Source organism: Lolium perenne, chromosome 1 (assembly GCF_019359855.2).
Source record: "Lolium perenne isolate Kyuss_39 chromosome 1, Kyuss_2.0, whole genome shotgun sequence".
Taxonomy (NCBI): Eukaryota; Viridiplantae; Streptophyta; class Magnoliopsida; order Poales; family Poaceae; genus Lolium; species Lolium perenne.
In genome coordinates this window covers 92,481,177-92,497,099 of record NC_067244.2, presented here as the reverse complement: position 1 = coordinate 92,497,099, position 15,923 = coordinate 92,481,177, and the positions used below count along the sequence as shown (strand labels likewise).

The following is a 15,923-nucleotide window of genomic DNA, read 5'->3' as shown; positions in this document are numbered from 1 at the left end:
ACCCGGACAACATGATGGACGACGAGGCCGCGAGGCTTGGCATCCTCGTCTCGGAGAACGACCGACTGGTGCAGCCGCCGCTGCCCCGGTACGCCACCGGCATCATGTCGCTCAGGCCTGTCGGACGATGAAGCCCTACGACTGGCGCTACAGGACTCGTCCACGCCACAACCATCGTCGTACAACCCATGGGGGGCCCACCTCTGCCATGGGCTCCTCAACAGCTGCCACAACCCTGGGCTCCTTCGCCATAGCCCTGGGCGCCTCCACCTCCGCCACAACCACAACCCCGAGTGCCTCCACCTCCAACACCGCCAACGCACCCGACGTACGTTCCACCGGTTCCGGAGCTCGTCGTGATCAACAACGAGGAGAACCAATAGGAACAGACGTTCTTAGGGTTTTTTTTTTTCCTTTGTTTTACTATGTAAATTATGTTTTCATGTTACAAAAAATGGAAATTCAAGCAAAAAATGCATCGTGCTGCTAGAGTCACCCCACGACACAAACGGACGCGTGCATACATCACCCATTGGAGATGCCCTAGGAGGGATCGTGGGCAAGCAAAGGCGTGCGCAGACGCATGTCCGGCGTAGGAATCGGTCCAACAAAGGACGAGGGACTACAGGTACAACGGTACATTTTCTGGTTTCAACACCAGGCACCAGTCAATAACATGGGGCCACTGATCACAGGTAAAAGCTAGAGAGAAAAGTAAGTTAACCTTATACAACAAAACAAGACTGAACAAACAAAGATTAGCTAGTCTTCAATACGACGGGATATGATATCAGCAGTTCTACATCAAGATTACATCTGCTCCAAAGGCATCCTTAATAAGCTGTTACCAGAAGGTAGTCCATCACAAATTCAACAAACGATAGCTAATTCAGGTTCTGACAATACCAACACCACATATCACAACATAACGGGGGTCACGAAGATACACTACAGGGACAACGCACTGTTGCATCCATTCACTCCTTGGAGGTCTTGTTGATGAGCGACTTGTGGATGTGAGGGATGACACCACCGCCAGCAATGGTGCCCTTGATAAGGGTGTCAAGCTCCTCGTCTCCACGGATGGCAAGCTGCAGGTGGCGAGGGGTGATACGCTTCACCTTAAGATCCTTGCTAGCGTTGCCAGCCAGCTCCAGGACCTCAGCAGTCAGGTACTCAAGGATCGCTGCAGAGTATACAGCAGCAGTGGCGCCAACCCGGCCATTGGCCGAGACCCTCTGTTTGAGCTGCCTGTGGATACGGCCCACCGGGAACTGCAACATTGCCAAAGCAGGTCAGAAAACAGTATCTGAATTTTGCTAAATCAAGTAAATTTCTCCGCATATTAGATGTCACATGGCGTTCTCCATGGAAGTAACAGAGATATCTGATGCATAGATGCAAACATTAATTCTGAACAAGGAAGACCGAAGAAAAAACCAAGACTGAAGATCATTTGCATATAATCGCTTGTCAGGCTCACAGCACAAGACTACGTAGAATTGACTGTTCATGAAACTGGATATAGTGAAGCTTGCTACAACCGTACAAGTAGACTCAGGTGAATAATGAATTACTGATGCTGAGGTGAAGCTAAGACTCTGAACATATCATTTGTGCATAATCCTTTTCACAGCACAACTCTGGCTAGACCTAGGTTGTTCATGCTACTATTAGTTGAAGCCTTCTACAACAGTAAGTTAGCTTATGTGAATACTGAACTACTGATACTGAGGTGCAGTGCTAGCCTGCTGTAACCATACAAATTTGCAAAACCAATAAGCAATTCATGAAACGTAAACACTGCAGGTGACGCCAAGAGTAATACGACGATGCATATCTAGCAAGCATCAAAGCAAACAAACTTTAAACAGGGGTAACGAACCTAAGACAGCGTTTATTTTTCCAAGGACCTAAGCAAAACAGCTGATTTAAGATATCAGATTGTAGGGACAGAAATCTGAAGAAAAAACACCATGACTGTAGGAGCGTTTCCTGCACGGACGAAATATGAAACCTGGGTCGAATTCTGCGTAATGACATTCGGAAGTTACAGATCTAACGAACCCAGAGCAAGAATCAGCATCAATAGCGAAATTATACATCTAGAACGGCCCTAGTAAAGGGAGAAGAGGAAAAGGGGACTGAGCAAACCTGGATCCCGGCGCGAGAGGAGCGGGACACGGGCGCCTTCTTCTTGTCCTTGTCCTTGTCGGCGGATCCCTTGGCCGCCGTCGTCTTTGCCGCGAGCAGACCCTTGCCTCCCTTCCCGGCCATCTCTCTCCGCCGCAGAACCTTCTACCTGCACAAGAACAACCAGTTGTGAGCACAAGGCCCGTTAGCAAAACATCAAGAACGCAACAGATGCTCAATTCAACGAACGCAGATCCGCCGCCTTACCTCGCTTCCTCACTCGTATGTTGCTCTGGTAGAAGCTTTGGAACAGAAGAAGGCTCGCGTGCTTCTCTTCCCTCGCAGTGCTGTCTCGCGGTTTTACTCCCTCTATTTATTTCGAGGAGGAGGGCGGGGCTGAGGTTTGGGAGGGAAACCGGTGACTTTTCGCGCGCGCTGGTATTTTGGGGTTTTGAACACCCGCGCGCGGTGTGATTGCCAAAATAATTGGCGGCCGAACGAAAATACTGAAAAGAATAAGCGGGAAACTGGAGAGCGTGAGAGCGTCTTGCTACCGGGCCCAATAAATGCAACGCGTTCTGCCGATTCTCGCTCGCCGTGGAGAACATGTGGCGGATGTCGATGAGCAGGCGTACAGGGTCAAGACGGAGCAGAGCGGCCTCCACGCGGGCGAGCTTGAGGCGGCGAGGCAGAGCACGTCCGCTGCGTGTCGGCGGGGAACACACCGTGGCCCGCGTTGAAGGCGCTGCTGGGCGCGACAACGCGGTGGCCGGCTCGCACAGTTGAGCGCAGGAACGGCCGCGGCTGCGGGGTTGAAGACGAGCAGCACGTCGCGGTGGAGGAGGCCAGGAATGCGGTGTCGGGGTCAAGAACGGAGGAGGCCGACGGCGAGGAGCAGGGTACAGGGAGGCGCGCCACGGCAGCTCGGCTGGCACGCGACGGGGAGAGACGGTGCTGCAGGCGGAACCCAAGGCGGCGGCGGCCAGGCGTGCGTTGCGCGACGGCGGCTGCAGGACGAGGACGGCGCGGGGCAGAGAGGTGGGCGTCGAGGCGAACGAGAGGAGCGGGGCTCGGGTCTGCGGGCGGGAGAGAGGAAGAGGGTGGGAGGACCCAATCGCTTTTGGAAAAGAAGATTGGAGGGGGCGGCTGCAAAAAGCCAGGGGAGGGTTTGGTGGAGCTAGGGTTTCGATGGAGGGGCCGGGATGGGCCAGAGGCTGGGCTGCCGGCTGGGCCGGTGCAAGGCCTGGCCGGTGGGTGGTCTCCTCCCCTTTTTTTTGTAAAACTGTTTTCTGTTTTTCTTATTTTGCTGTTTCTTTTTAAACCATTTTAAATATGTCTTATATAGGAAAAATAACCAGAGAAAAATATATTTTCATTTGAGGTAAAGAGAGGGATTAATTGTAACAACAAAATAGGGTTTAATAAAATAATTTTAAAGGCTCAAAATATGCATGAGGACATAATTATGCATAAGGGCATCTCCAGCGGGGCGACACATTTCGGACCCCAAAAGTGGTCCCGAGCGTCTATTTGCGTCGCCCCACGGACATATTTTGTCCGCGCGTCCGTTTGCATCTGGTTGTGCTCCCACGATCCATTTTTTGAATTGCAACATAGTTAAAAACTTTCAAAGTAGTACATAAAAATGCATAAAACTATACAAAGTAGATCTATAGGCCTATACTACTTGCTTCCTGACGGGCCGGCACCGTCGTTGCGTCGCTCCGTCGCCTGCTTCTTCGCCGCCTCCCGCGCGGCCGCTATGGCTCGGTGCGCCGCCGCGTCCTGGCTCAGTGCCTGCTCCAGCCTCGCGTTGGCGGCGTCGTCCTTGAGCGTCTCGAAAGACTCGACAATGGCCCTCTGCTCCGCCGCCCTCTCCTCCGGCGTAGGCGCATCAGGGTCATCGGAGGACCAAGATATCTCCGAGTCGGAGTCCTCTGCTGCAGCGGCGGCCGCCAGCCTGCGCTGTTCCAGCTCGGCGTCCAACGCTGCGTGGCCCGCCAGCTCCTCCTGTGCTTCCTGCTCCGCTTCAGCCAGGGCCGCGGCGTCCCTGACCGGGTGGAGGAGGTAGGTGCTGTCTTCGGAGTCGAACTCCTCGGATGAGCTCGAGGCCGGAGGAGGTGGAGTGGGAGGTGAAGGTGGAGGTGGAGGCACGGCTGCCTGGCCGCGTCCGGCGCTGCTCCTGGTGGATCTGCTGGAGGCTGAGAGGAAGCGGCGCTACGGCAGCGGCGGCTAGGGTTTAGTGGGGAGGAGATGAGATGCTCACGCCCATGTATATATAGGTCGGAGGCAGGGCGATGGCCGCGCCACGCGTGGCATCGCCATTACTACGTGCGCAGAGGTAGGCGATGGCCGCGAGCCACGCGAGGCATCGCCATTTACGCGGCCGTTGTAATATCCCAGGATTAGAGACAATCGAGGGGTAGAATTTAGAAAGGGATGTGCATTGCATCGTAAAATCTGGGTAAATTTCGCGCTTTTAATAAAAAACTGCATCGAAGGGGGACAAGTTTCTCTCTCGACACCTTACAGGGTTAGGGTTTCGAGAGTGCGATAAACTTGGACCTCAATTTACTCAATTAGGGTTTTCGAGAAGAGAGGGGAACATATATCATCTCAACTTAAGTTGCATGATTGATTTCCAATATGTTATGTTTGAATTTCAACATTCAAACATTTAATAAGAATATTACAATTCAATTATGGATAATTCAATAAACAATTAAATAAATAAGATATTGAAACAATAGAAATTATAAGTAAAGCTTTTCTCAAAAAAAAGAAATTATAAGTAAAGCTCAATAGAGAAACCTTGAGCTTTATTGATTAACACACAAGATACAAAGTCATTTACAATATTCTTATGAATAATAATCATTACAACACATTTCATAAATTGAATAAATGAAAAAGAAAATGAAAAGTACAAAGTTATGCAAATGGCTAAACTACTAGCTAAAATCTTCAAGAATTCTTGATCAACACTTGATGAAGAACTTCTTGAGCACCCATTTGATCCCTGCTTATTAACACAACACATAGAAAAGCCAATTATGCCAAGTGGCAAAGGACCAAGTCCCAACCTGTGGAGCACACAGGCAGCTCACAGGGTGTGCTGCATGCACAACAACACACACAGGCCAGGGGAGAGTCACCAAAGTGACCTGGTGGTGCTGTCGACCACAGGAGCAAGGGAAGAATCATATAAAACCTTTTCACAGCCAAACCCTAGCTGTTCATCGACAGCAGCTCCACATGGTAAGAACACAAGAACAGGAAGAACTTATAGCCAGCAAAAATCATCCAGAATCAGTTCCACCAAAGAACTGTTCTCTGTTGAGCATCAAACCATGGAGTAGAGCAAGCACAAGCCACTAGGAGGAGCAGGGCAAAGCACAGAAATCATCCAGAAGCAAAACCTCTACACCAACACCATTTTCTAGGAGCTGGAGTGAGGTATAACCCAATCATGAACAAACCAGATGGCTTTGTTCACCATTTGCACAGCCATGTATTCGCAGATACACAAAAGGGTGGAATAATCCAGTATTGATCATCACTTGGTCATAGACCAAGAGTAACCTGATGGAAATGGCAAATATCAGGGATCAATCCAAGCCTATGACCATGGTTATGCCAACCAGACAAGTGGTAGCATATTTCCAAATGGAAATAGGAAGAAAACCATCACAGACATTTACCTAGATACACCCAGACTACTCTAGCCCATTTAAAACCATCAGACATGCAGAGAAACATGCTTCTGCAAGTATTTGTCAACATCAAAAAGCTTCTGGCAATCAAACTTGATCAGCCAGTAAGTATTTGTCCATGCACATCAAGCCACCTGAGGTGGGAGCTACCAAAACAGCAAGGAATTGCTGTTGAGGTCACCTCAACTACAAAACCATCAAGCCAAATAGCATATCATTACCCAGAATGGGTTCAAAAGGAGCTAGGATCCCCAACAAATGGTTGACATCCCTCTAGCTCTATTAAATTCACTTATATGATCATTACTGCAAAGCAGTTCACATCATTTATCTATTTAATGAATCAAAACAACACAGATAAATGAAACAGTTAAGTAAATCATACACCAGGCCTTGCAGATGATCCTATGGATCATTGCAAGCAATAGCAGGGGCTTGAGCAAGCACATGTATGCACCAACACAGGCCAGTGTGTCACACAGACACAAGGAGGAGCATCAGTGAGTCATAAGTCACAAGACAGCAACCATCTCCAAGCAACTGATGATCATATGATCACCAGGACTTGGCAGGGTATGCAAGAGCATGCTAGAACCTAGTCTAGCACCTATCCATGCACCATATATATTATATAGCCACAACTCATGATTAATTGCATCACAGATATTCAAATAAACCATATATAATTGTATCCAGAAGCACATCAGCAAAGGAATGATGCATCTAGATGACAGACAAGCTTAGTAGAGCTATGCCATGAGCTAGACCTCAATGAGCAGCACACATGTGGCACTGGCCCTTGCATAAGCAAGGATTACTTCAAGTAATCAAGCCAGGGGCATAGATGGAGAATACAAAGGACCATCCAGTAGCAGCAACAGCAGATGGAGCAACATGACAAGTGAAAGAGCAAAGTCTAAACCCCGGGTTTTGTGTGTTTGATGACAACACTTGAGTAATCTCACCGTGTGCCTTGAGTATCATTGTTAGATTTGCAAGTGCACGGTGACCTCGCTGGACACGTAAAGATCGGAAGACTGAAGCGTAGTTTATAGGTTTTCTTGTTTTGTGTGTGTATCGCGAGGTGACATGGCTGGAGAGAAAAAGGGGAGAAAAACAGTTTTTGCCAGACCGGTACTACCGGTACTAGTAGCGGTAGTACCGCTATCCCTACTAGTACTGCCCACGGTACCGCTATGTAGTTCTGCGCTGGATTTGACCCACAGTACGAGTTACGGTACATCTGCGGTACCTGGAGCGGTAGTACCGCTCACAAGCGGTAGTACCGCCCATGGTACCGCCCAGGTATCGTAACTAGTTACGGCAGTACCGCTTCAGTACCGCTCCGGTACCGCTTCGAGTCCAGTAAGGTTTGGACCCTATTGCGGTACCTCGAGCGGTACCGCGAGCGGTGGTACCGCTCTGTGTCCAAGTGGACCAGATCTGTGGGATTTCGAACTCAGAGCGGTAGTACCGCTTACCCAAAGTGGTAGTACCGCTTAGGCAAAAACTGGACATAACGGTTGGATTTGGAGGAGCCTATTTAAGGGGCCCTTCTTCCCCAACTCGTTTTTATCTCTCCCCTCTCTCTCTCCTCCATTGTTGCTGAGCTTAAACCTTGAGGATCTCCCCAACCATCCAACCAATCTTGCCCAAACTTTGAGGAGTGGTGGAGGAGACCCCGATCTATAGTTCTACCAAGAGAGATTTCACCAATACTTGCTATTCCTTAGTGGATCTTGGTGTTAGGGTTCCTATGGTGGGATCTTGGAGAAAGTGCAGCTATGGAGGCTAGCTTGGTGTGTACTAGCTCCATAGGGTGTTGGGAGCCTCCTTGTGGTGTGGAGCTCGCCCCAACCTTGTGAAGGAATCACCGCCTCGACCGGTGCCTTAGTGGAGAAGGGGGAGCACCTTCGTGGAGCTCTCTCGAGGAAGAAGGTGAGGCCTTCCTTCGTGGTGTGGCCGTCTAGCCTCTTGTGTGAGGCTAGCACCTCCTCAACGCAGACGTACTCCCTTTTGTGGGAGGAACTGCGGGAAACAAACCTCGCCTCGTCTCCGCGCCCTCTTGTTGTCTCGCTCCTTACTCTTACTATCTTGTTGATTCCTTTGCTTGTTGCACTTGTCCTAGGATCATTGTAGGAACACCGCTATCGCTAAAGCTATCACCTTTACCTTCCGTTGCACTAAAAATTGAAAAAGGCTAAAACTTGACGTAGCAACCATTCACCCCCCTCTTGTTCGCTACGATCCATTCAAGTGGTATCAGAGCAAGGTTTTCTTGCTCGGGCTTTACCGCCTAAGAAATGGCCGAACAAGAGGCGGTTGGGAATGGGTCACCTTCCCTTGTGCCACCCGCTCTATCATCTCCCGTCGATAGCACAACAGCTACGTTGGATGACCTCAAGAAATTGGAGTCATCCATCGTTAACCAAATGAAGGCGATGTTGATGGAGTTGGTTGCTCAAAAACCGACCCCTATCGTAGATCCTAAAGCAAGTGCCGAGGATCCCCCACCAAAAGCTAACCCATTTCCTCGTGTTGATTTTGTCGCGCAAACGACAAAAGATCCACAAAAGGAAGGGCTTGGGGAGACCGACACTTCAACAAAGGGGAAGGATGAGACACCGGTTGAGGAACGTCTAGGGGGTTATCATGAGGTGCCACCACCAAGTGATTACACCATAAACGTTCCAATACCTATGCCACATATCTTGTCGCAAGGTTCACCACCGTTACTTGAGTTAAATAACTTTGAAAATTGGCAATTCTTAATGCGTTCACATGTGCGCAGCGCATCTACCGAGCTTTGGCGTATCATCGAGGAAGGCTACTCACCACGAGACCCAAAGAACTTGACAAGAAGAGAAGTGGTGGATGACCAACTCAATGCCACCGCCATCAACATGATTCACATGGCCGTCACGCCCAAGGACCGCGCTCATATCCGCTCGCTCAAGACCGCCAAGGAAGCATGGGATAAACTTGACAAGCTCTTCCTCGGAAATGCGAGCATCCAAAGCTCTCGTTTTGATGAAGTGAACAAAATGGCCGACAACTCGTCATGAATGAAGGAGAGTCCCCCGAAGAAATGTATCGGCGCCTCATCGCTCTTGCCGTACAAATGCAAGATCTTGGAGCAACGTTTGTGGATGACCATTGGATCAAGCGCAAGTTCTACAACGCTCTCCTCCCTTATGAGGAAGTGAAGTTGACGGCCATCCGCCAAAACGCCTCCTTCCGTGCTATGACATCCGATGAAGTTCTTAGAGAAGTCATCGCTTTGGACATCTCCAAGAAGAATGCGGAGGATCTTGTTGCTCGCGCCCACAACACCCGCAAGCCCAACCTTGCATTGAAGATGAAAGTACATGAGGCTAGTGAAAACGATGAGGATCCCGTTGAGTGGGGACCGGATGATCTCAAGACCAACTATCATGAGCACATGGCTCTCGCCACCAAGAAATTTTGGGACGGAAACAAGTCCCGAAGCACAAGACCAAGAAGATCACGTGATTCTCCAAGAAGCTTCTCCAAGAGTCCAAAGGAGGGGCAAAGGGGGAGAACATGCTACAATTGCGGTGACAAGAATCATTTTGTTGCGGATTGTATGTTTGAGAGAAGAGAAGATAATGGTGGAAGGCTTGTCCGCAAGGAAAAGTTCAAGTCTCTCTCTAAAGGATTGTCAAAGTTCTCCTCCAAGCCCGATGACGACAAGTTCTCCTTCTCCAAGAAGCCTAGAGCCTTCATCATTCGAGAAGAGTACTCCTCTGATGAGGATGAAGATCATGAGGACAAGAGCTCCAACAAGGAAGGAGAGGGAGTGGCCGCCATCGCCATTACCACTCCCTCCATCTCCCTCTTCGACTCTCCTAATGAGAACATCATCACCCACAACGCTCATTGCCTTATGGCAAAGGTATCCACGGAGGTTAAATCCCCTTCCAAACCCTCATCTTCAACTAATGCCTTATATATTGATGATGCCACTAGTCTCACCATTAAGCGTGAGATTATGGGTTTGGATTCTTTTCTCACTAACATGCAAGGGGATACCAAGACTCATGTTGGGGCTCTCTTGAGCCAACTTGGTGCGGCACAAGATCTTATAGAGGAGAAGGAGAGGCTTGAAAGGGAGGAGGCAAATGAGATTGCTTCTCTCAATCAAGCGCTTGAAGAAGAACAAAATTTGCGCATGTCTCTTGAAGCTAGTGTCATCGTCCTTGAAGACTCCAACAATGCCATTATCTCCCAACTCACCAAGGACCGAGATCATGCTCTTGGTTTGATTGGTGATCTCAAGAAGAAGATGCTTTCACTAGAGGAAATCAACAAGAAAGATGAAGAAGACTCCACCTCTTGCCATGACGAGCTTGTGGATCAAGTGGCTTCCTTGAGGAAGCACAATGCTCTTCTCTTGGAGGTCAATGCTCTTCAAGAAGAAGCCTTGGATGAATATTACCGCTTGTGCAAGGAGAAGACCTCATGTTGCAACCATGAAGAAGAAATTGCCACTCTTGAGACCACCAAGGCCAAGCTATTGAGTTTGAGTAGCATGCAAGAAGAGTCTTTGGTGGAATGTCTCCGCATGAGCAAGGAGAAGGCCACTTGTTGTGATCATGAGGAAGGAATAGCCGCCTTGAAGAGGAGGGAAGCCAAGCTCATGGAGGTCAATTCCATGCAAGAGGAAGCATTGAAGGAGTATTTTCCTTTGAGCAAGGACCGTGCGTGTTGCACTCATGAAAGTGACATTGCCAAGATGGAGAGTGACAAGCGTTTACTCATGAAGATGAACGCTCTCCAAGAAGAAGCTTTGATGGAACACTTCCGGGTGAACAAGGCAAAGGAAGTCCAAGTGTTTGATATTTGCCACCCTTACCCAGAGCATGAAGATGAAGTCAATCGTTTGAAGGAAAAAGTTGATAGACTCCAAGTTCAAGCCAAGTACTTGGAAGGGGTCATTGAAGCCAAAGATGGAGCCAAAGAGGGCTCTTGCAATGAAGGAGGAGTGGCTACCAAGCCAAAGAGGAAGAGGAGTAGGAGGACCAAGAAGAAGAAGAACAAGGAGAACATGGAGATGAACCTTGAGAAGAGCGATGCTAGCTCAAGAAGGGATGGAGTATCCAACTCCGCCTCGAAGGGTTTCACCGGCTCTAACAACCCTTCTCATGTTCTTTTTGTTGATTACTATGGACATATTCGTGCTCGCTTTATTGGTCCTCAAAAGGACAATGTTGATTGGACTATTTGGGTTCCCAAACCCCTTGTTACTAACATGCTAGGACCCATTGAAAAATGGGTACCTAAATCCAAGACTTGATTCCTTGTAGGACTATGCTTCCGGTGGCGCTAAGTGGGTGGTTGATAGTGGAGCCACAAGTCATATGACCGGAAGCAAGAATATTGTTGTCGACCTCGAGCCTTCTCACTCTACCGTATCATATGGCGACAACGCGTGCTCTAAGGTATTGGGTCTTGGCAAGGTGGTGGTAACACCCGACATCTCACTTGTGAATGTCCTCCTTGTCGAGACCCTTGGTTACAATTTACTCTTCGTTCATCAAATTGCTCGTATGGGTCTATGTACTTTCTTTGATGAACATATGGTGGTCCTCTTGTGGAGCAAGACACTCCGTGTAGCTTTTGTTGGATATGTAGAGAACGGATTGTATGTTGTCGATTTCTCCGGAAAGACAACATCTTCCGCTCTTTGCCTATTCGCCAAAGGTGACAAGGGTTGGTTATGGCATCGCCCACTAGCCCATGTCAACATGAGGACTTTGCAAAGTCTCCACAAGGGTGGCCACATTCTCGGACTAAAAGAAGATGTCTCCTTTTGTAAAGATCGTGTTTGTAGGGCTTGCGTACAAGGAAAAATGCATGGAGCTCCTCACAAGGCCAAGACTATCATCTCTACCACAAGATGCTTGGAGCTCTTACATGTTGATCTCTTCGGTCCACCGTCTCAAGAGAGTCTTGGAGGAAAGAAGTATTGCCTCGTCATTGTTGATGACTATTCACGCTATTGTTGGGTATTCTTCTTCAAGTACAAGAGTGAGACTCAACGGACCATGATGGAGTTTGCCAATCAAGTTCAATGCAAGTACGACAACAAGATCCTCGCAATAAGGAGCGACAATGGAACGAAGTTCAAGAACTACACCTTGGATGACTTCCTCGGTGAAGAATGAGTCCAAGATCAATACTCCACGCCATATACTCCCCAACAAAATGGGGTCGCCGAAAGGAAGAATCAAACCTTGATCGAAGCCGCTCGAACCATGATGATGGAATACAAGTCTAACTACAATTTTTGGGCGGAAGCTATCTCTACCGCATGCCACGCTACTAATCGTCTCTACTTTCGCAAAGGTCTTGAGAAGACACCATATGAGATCCTCACCGGCAACAAGCCAAATGTGTCATATTTCAAGGTCTTCGGATGCAAATGCTATGTGCTTGTCAAAGACACACGCCTATCTAAGTTTGATTCAAGAGCTCAAGAAGGAATTTTCGTTGGCTATGCTACGGATTCTCACGCCTATAGAGTCTTCAACAAGTCAAGTGGACGAGTTGTAGAATCTTGTGATGTGACATTCGATGAAGATGATAGATCTTTGGAGGAGCGAAGTGCTTCTTGTGAGAAAGGAGATGTAATTCCCCCGGATACCATAGGAAGGATGGGTGTTGGCATTCGCCGACCTCAAGAGCTACCTTCTATGAGTACCGGGGAAGGACCAAGTTCCACCCAAGTGGATCCATCTACACCACAAGGCCAAGCTTCTTCCGTTGATCTTACAAGTGCAAGTCAACCTCTACAACAACCTCAAGTTCAACCTCAACCTCTACAACAACCTCAAGTTCAACCTCAACAACTACAACAACAATCAAGTACAAGTTCACCTCAACAAGCTCAAGAACAACATTTACCGCAAGCTCATCTACCACAACAACCAACATCAAGTGACCAAGGCCAAGCTTCAAGTTCTTCTCCGAGTGGTTCGGGGATGGTCTTTATGGAAAATACTATTCCTAGTACCCCCGAGACATCCGGCTCTCACGATGATGATGCCTCCCTCAACAACAATGAAGGTCAAGGCGAGGACCTAAACCGTGATGAAGGCCAAGAGGACTCACAAGAATCTTCTCCTTTAGCCGACTCTCGCCGTGAAGATCCTACTACAAGACACTTGCGTCTCAAGTCTCATTCCTTGCGTAATATCATTGGTGATCTAAAGAGCAAAGTAACCACCCGGAGGCAACTAGCAAACTTTTGTGAGCACTACGCCTTTGTCTCTATGGTGGAACCACTCAAAGTTAATGAAGCTCTTAAAGATCCCGATTGGTTGAATGCAATGCAAGAGGAACTCAACAACTTCAAGACGAATGATGTGTGGACTCTCATGAAGCGACCCAATCATTGCCGCAATGATATCGACACCAAATGGATTTTCAAGAACAAGCAAGATGAAAGTGGCATGGTCATCCGCAACAAAGCAAGATTGGTGGCACAAGGCTATTCTCAAGTCGAAGGCGTGGACTTTGGTGAAACCTTTGCACCCATTGTAAGGCTTGAGTCCATCCGTATCCTTTTGGCCTTTGCCTCTCATCATGGCTTCAAGTTGCAACAAATGGATGTTAAGAGTGCTTTTCTTAATGGTCCTTTACATGAGGAGGTATATGTGAAGCAACCCCCGGGGTTCGAGGACCCCCATTTCCCGGACCATGTCTTCAAGCTCAAAAAGGCCCTATATGGACTCAAACAAGCTCCTAGAGCTTGGTATGAGCATCTAAAAGAGTTGCTTGAAGACCGTGGTTTCGAAGTGGGGAAAATTGATCCCATTCTTTTTACTAAGAAAGTCAATGGGGAGCTTTTCGTATGCCAACTCTATGTAGATGACATCATATTTGGCTCGACTAACACAAAATTCAATGATGAGTTTGCTATGTTGATGAAAAATAGGTTTGAGATGTCAATGATGGGTGAACTCAAGTACTTTCTTGGATTCGAGATCAAACAAATGCGACAAGGAACCTTCATCAATCAAGCAAAGTACCTCCAAGACATGCTCAAGCGCTTCGATGTGAAGGAGGCCAAAGGCATTGGAACTCCGATGCATCTCAAGTGTCAACTCTCCCTTGACGAGACCGGCAAGGCGGTGGATCCCAAACTCTACCGTTCGATGATAGGTTCGCTTCTTTACCTTTGTGCCTCTCGCCCGGATATAATGTTAAGCGTTGGTATGTGTGCACAGTTTCAAGCGAGCCCGAAGGAAAGCCACATTGTGGCGGTCAAAAGGATCTTTCAATATTTAGTTCATACCCCACACTTCGGACTATGGTACCCAAGGGACACGGACTTTGCTTTGGTTGGTTTCACCGACTACGATTTGGCGGGCGACAAGGTTGATAGGAAGTCTACATCCGGAGCTTGTCACTTTCTTGGAAGATCTTTGGTGTGTTGGTCCTCGAAGAAGCAAAATTGTGTCTCCGTCTCCATCGCGGAAGCCGAGTATGTTGCCGCGGCAAGTAGTTGTGCTAAAATCTTGTGGATGAGGCAAACCTTGCGGGATTATGGACTCGAGTATAGCAAGGTGCCTCTTTTGTGTGACAATGAGAGCGCAATCAAGATCGCCTACAGTCCGGTTCTTCATGGCAAGATGAAGCACATTGAGATACGGAACCACTTCATCCGGGATCACATTGCTCGCGGAGATATTGTACTATCCTTCATTGGTACCAAGGAGCAATTGGCGGACATCTTCACGAAGCCCTTGGATGAGAAGCGTTTCATTGAGTTGAGGCATGAGCTAAATATCATTGATCCATCGAACTTTGCTTGACCGTCGTGCGCACATACCACTCCTAACCTTTATATCTAGATGAAAGGCACGCATGAACATAGGGGGAGTGCGGTTTAAACTTATTGAGCTATCCCCCCCCCCCATAATTCATAAAGAAATCCTAAACATATGCTATTTGCCAACTAAGTGACTAATGAGCTTCATGTTTAGTTGTAGTCGTGAGTCCTAGATACATCTACGTGACCTCACACTACTACACTCTTACACGGTGGCTTCGACCACCAACCTCCTCTTTGAGGAGTTTTTCGGTTCTTAGTGTTTCTTTGTGACTTTCTTTTTGTCCTTCTTCTTTGCCTTTTTTTAGAACCTCATTCAATCTTGTTTTCCCTTTTTTGTTTTTTGCAAGCTTGGTTGTGTGTTCTTTTTCTCCATCCTTATAGTTTCCTTACCCTTCCTTTTTTTTGTTCCGATGCCAAAGCGGGAGAAGTTCCTATTTGGATGGGGATCTTTGTTGTTGTTTGTAGCCTTTTGGTCCTAGTTGCTTATCTTTTCTTGTGGCTACATCAACTCTATGGAGGCATCTTAGAGTGAGTTTGGGTATTCTCAAGGCTATGGTATGATAACTTCACCCAAATCTCCTTGCATGATCTTATGTTGCCTCCATATTGCGCATATGCTATTTGAACATGTCAATTATCCGTGTTGCATATGTGCTTGGTTTGTAAAAACTAGGGGGAGTGATGCCTCTAGAACATGTGTATTTGTATTCAAATACATATTCATAATATGCACATGTTTAGGGGGAGCTCCGTCAAGCTTTTGCAAATCTAAGAATCTCATCATAATATCATATGCTTTTTGAATAGTCTTCTGTTGTCATCAAACACCAAAAAGGGGGAGATTGAAAGAGCAAAGTCTAAACCCCGGGTTTTGTGTGTTTGATGACAACACTTGAGTAATCTCACCGTGTGCCTTGAGTATCATTGTTAGATTTGCAAGTGCACGGTGACCTCGCTGGACACGTCAAGATCGGAAGACTGAAGCGTAGTTTATAGGTTTTCTGGTTTTGTGTGTGTATCGCGAGGTGACATGGCTGGAGAGAAAAAGGGGAGAAAACCAGTTTTTGCCAGACCGGTACTACCGGTACTAGTAGCGGTAGTACCGCTATCCCTACTAGTACCGCCCACGGTACCGCTCTGTAGTTCTGCGCTGGATTTGACCCAAAGTACGAGTTACGGTACCTCTGCGGTACCTGGAGCGGTAGTACCGCCCATGG

At 47.9% G+C, this 15,923-nt stretch overlaps 1 protein-coding gene across 1 annotated transcript; it reads right to left on the bottom strand.

Annotated features, from left to right (window-relative positions):
* Nucleotides 1–744: 744 nt before the first annotated feature.
* Nucleotides 745–2,557, bottom strand: LOC127305381 (probable histone H2A variant 2). Its single transcript, XM_051335795.2, has 3 exons — nt 2,401–2,557; nt 2,155–2,302; nt 745–1,274 (listed from the first exon to the last, which is right to left on the bottom strand). The coding sequence occupies exons 2-3, from the start codon at nt 2,275–2,277 to the stop codon at nt 978–980; spliced, it is 420 nt and encodes a 139-aa protein (XP_051191755.1). The 5' UTR covers nt 2,278–2,302; nt 2,401–2,557; the 3' UTR covers nt 745–977.
* Between the last annotated feature and the right edge of the window lie 13,366 nt (nt 2,558–15,923).

Coding starts and splice junctions, on each gene's coding strand:
- LOC127305381 (XM_051335795.2), bottom strand. CDS start 2,277: ATGGCCGGGAAGGGAGGCAAGGGTCTGCTCGCGGCAAAGACGACGGCG. Junction 1,275..2,154: donor CCTCTCGCGCCGGGATCCAG/GTTTGCTCAGTC, acceptor GCAATGTTGCAG/TTCCCGGTGGGCCGTATCCA.